The sequence below is a fragment of the Sinocyclocheilus anshuiensis genome, unplaced genomic scaffold (assembly GCF_001515605.1).
Source record: "Sinocyclocheilus anshuiensis isolate Anshui unplaced genomic scaffold, SAMN03320099.WGS_v1.1 scaffold106, whole genome shotgun sequence".
NCBI lineage: Eukaryota > Metazoa > Chordata > Actinopteri > Cypriniformes > Cyprinidae > Sinocyclocheilus > Sinocyclocheilus anshuiensis.
The window spans coordinates 107545-109559 of NW_015542347.1; the positions used below are offsets into that span (position 1 = coordinate 107545).

Consider the following 2015-nt stretch of genomic DNA (forward strand, 5'->3'; position numbering starts at 1 on the left):
ATAAAATCAAATATTGTATTTTTAAATATTATTAAATTGTAAAAGAACTGTGTTCTATTTTAATAGTTTTAAAATTGAATTTATTCCTGTTTTTGCAAAAGTGAATTTTCTTCAGTGTCACATGATCCTTCAGAAATCATTCTAATATGATGATTTGATGCTCAAGAAACATTTATTATTATTACCAATGTTAAAAACAGTTGCGCTGCTTTTTTTGATTTTTGTGGAAACTGTGATTCATTTTATTTTTCAGGATTGTTTGATGAATAAAAAAATATGGAAACTACTATAGTGATACACTACCATTCAAAAATTTGGGGTAAGTTTTGAAAAAACGAATCATTTTTATTTATTTTTACTTTTCGATAGAATTTCAAATAAATCCTGTTTTAAATGTTCTATTCGGCAAAGAAAAAAAAAAGTATCGTGATTTCCACCCAAACATCATATTAGAATGATTTCTGTGACACTGAAGCTTGGAGTAATGGCTGCTGAAAATTCAGCTTTGTCAAGACAAGAATAAATTAAAATAAATGTTAATATATTAAAATAGAAAACAGTTCTTTTAAACTGAAATATTATTTCACAATATTACTGTTTTATTGTATCTTCAATTTAAACAATAATTAAATACATACATAAATAAATAAATAAAAAGCATCTATTGTGAACATAAGAAAAAAAACACAAAAATATTAATTATTCCAAACTTATGACCTGTAGTATATTACTTCACGTGAGTGGAGACACTAAGAGAAAGTCTAGAGTAATAGTTCATATTTAGGTTAAACCTAAACCACTGCCCTCCTATCTAACATATCTGACTAATCTCCTTCAAAAAAACTTGATGGACTACAACGAACACAAAGACCAATTAGTTCCGGACAAACACGTCTGGCAAGCTGCTAAACTGGTAACACATATCTGACATTTCTTTGACAAAATATGTACCAAGACAAGGCTACAAAGCTGCTCCTGAATATAAATAGTAAACTAAGTTGCATGGTGTTCCCACAATACCAACCAGAGTTACATAAAATAAATGTTATTTTTATAACCCTTGGCTGTCAAAGTTTAGCTCTCTGAAACCAAGTAAATATATCAATCATTTATTTTCATTACTTCTACACAGAAAGACAAAAACGTGTAAAGACAGCTCTTTTCCAATTTCTGACGTAACTCCACACACCACTGAGCACAAGATTGGTTATACGCAGATTCAGTTAGGCAATCCTTTTGTGGAGCAATGTGATGGAACTTTTTTGCCTTGTGACAGCTTTTTCCCATAAAAGACTGCTAGATATTTCCAGAAATGGATACAAACACATGCACGGGCCAAAAAGAGGTCAGTAAGGTTTGTTACAGAAATACTAGCCTCTCGAGCTGACAACTTTAATTTTTGATTAGTCTGAGCAGACATTCTATACATCGGGCAGAGCAGCCTTACAAATGACACCAAATGGGAAAAGTTTTAAAATTGATAACATTTAAAAAAAATATATAATAAATAAATTTTGTAAAAAACAACGCCCACAATGGGCGAGAGTTTTCCAGGTTTAACATGACAACAATGAATAACACGTAATAACAATGAGTCAGTGTGCTTTAACATGTTTCCCCTGTGACAGTCCCTGATACAGGATGGCCTGAGAAAGCTAGCCTGTTAATAAGTACACCGTGATCACACACACGGGTATAAGATTAAACGAAGAGTCGGGAAATGACGGTCTTACTGTGTGATGGTGTTCTGTACGCTCTTCTCATTTAGGGTCATTCCAGGAGGCGGATCATTCTGCAAGGCTAGCAGTTCCTTCTGTAACCTTTTCTGTTGAGAAACAGACAAAGTATTAAACAAAGAAAAGAAAAGAAAAGATTGTGTAAAATTTTATATTTAGTGATAGATAGATAGATAGATAGATATAAATAAACAATACCTAATTAAATAATATATAAATAATAAATAACGTCCAAGTAAAGTAAGCATTTAGTTTTGGACATATATATATATATATTAT

General features: G+C 31.0%; 1 protein-coding gene across 2 annotated transcripts in view; it reads right to left on the reverse strand.

The window, feature by feature from the left end:
- Positions 1 to 2015, reverse strand: part of LOC107691409 (probable ubiquitin-conjugating enzyme E2 W-B) — a 14518-nt gene that overhangs the window by 11392 nt on the left and 1111 nt on the right. For both annotated transcript variants that reach the window (XM_016489982.1, XM_016489983.1), the window contains exon 2: positions 1734 to 1825. In XM_016489982.1, the coding sequence (XP_016345468.1) occupies positions 1734 to 1825 (92 nt within the window). The remainder of the gene's footprint in view (positions 1 to 1733; positions 1826 to 2015) is intronic.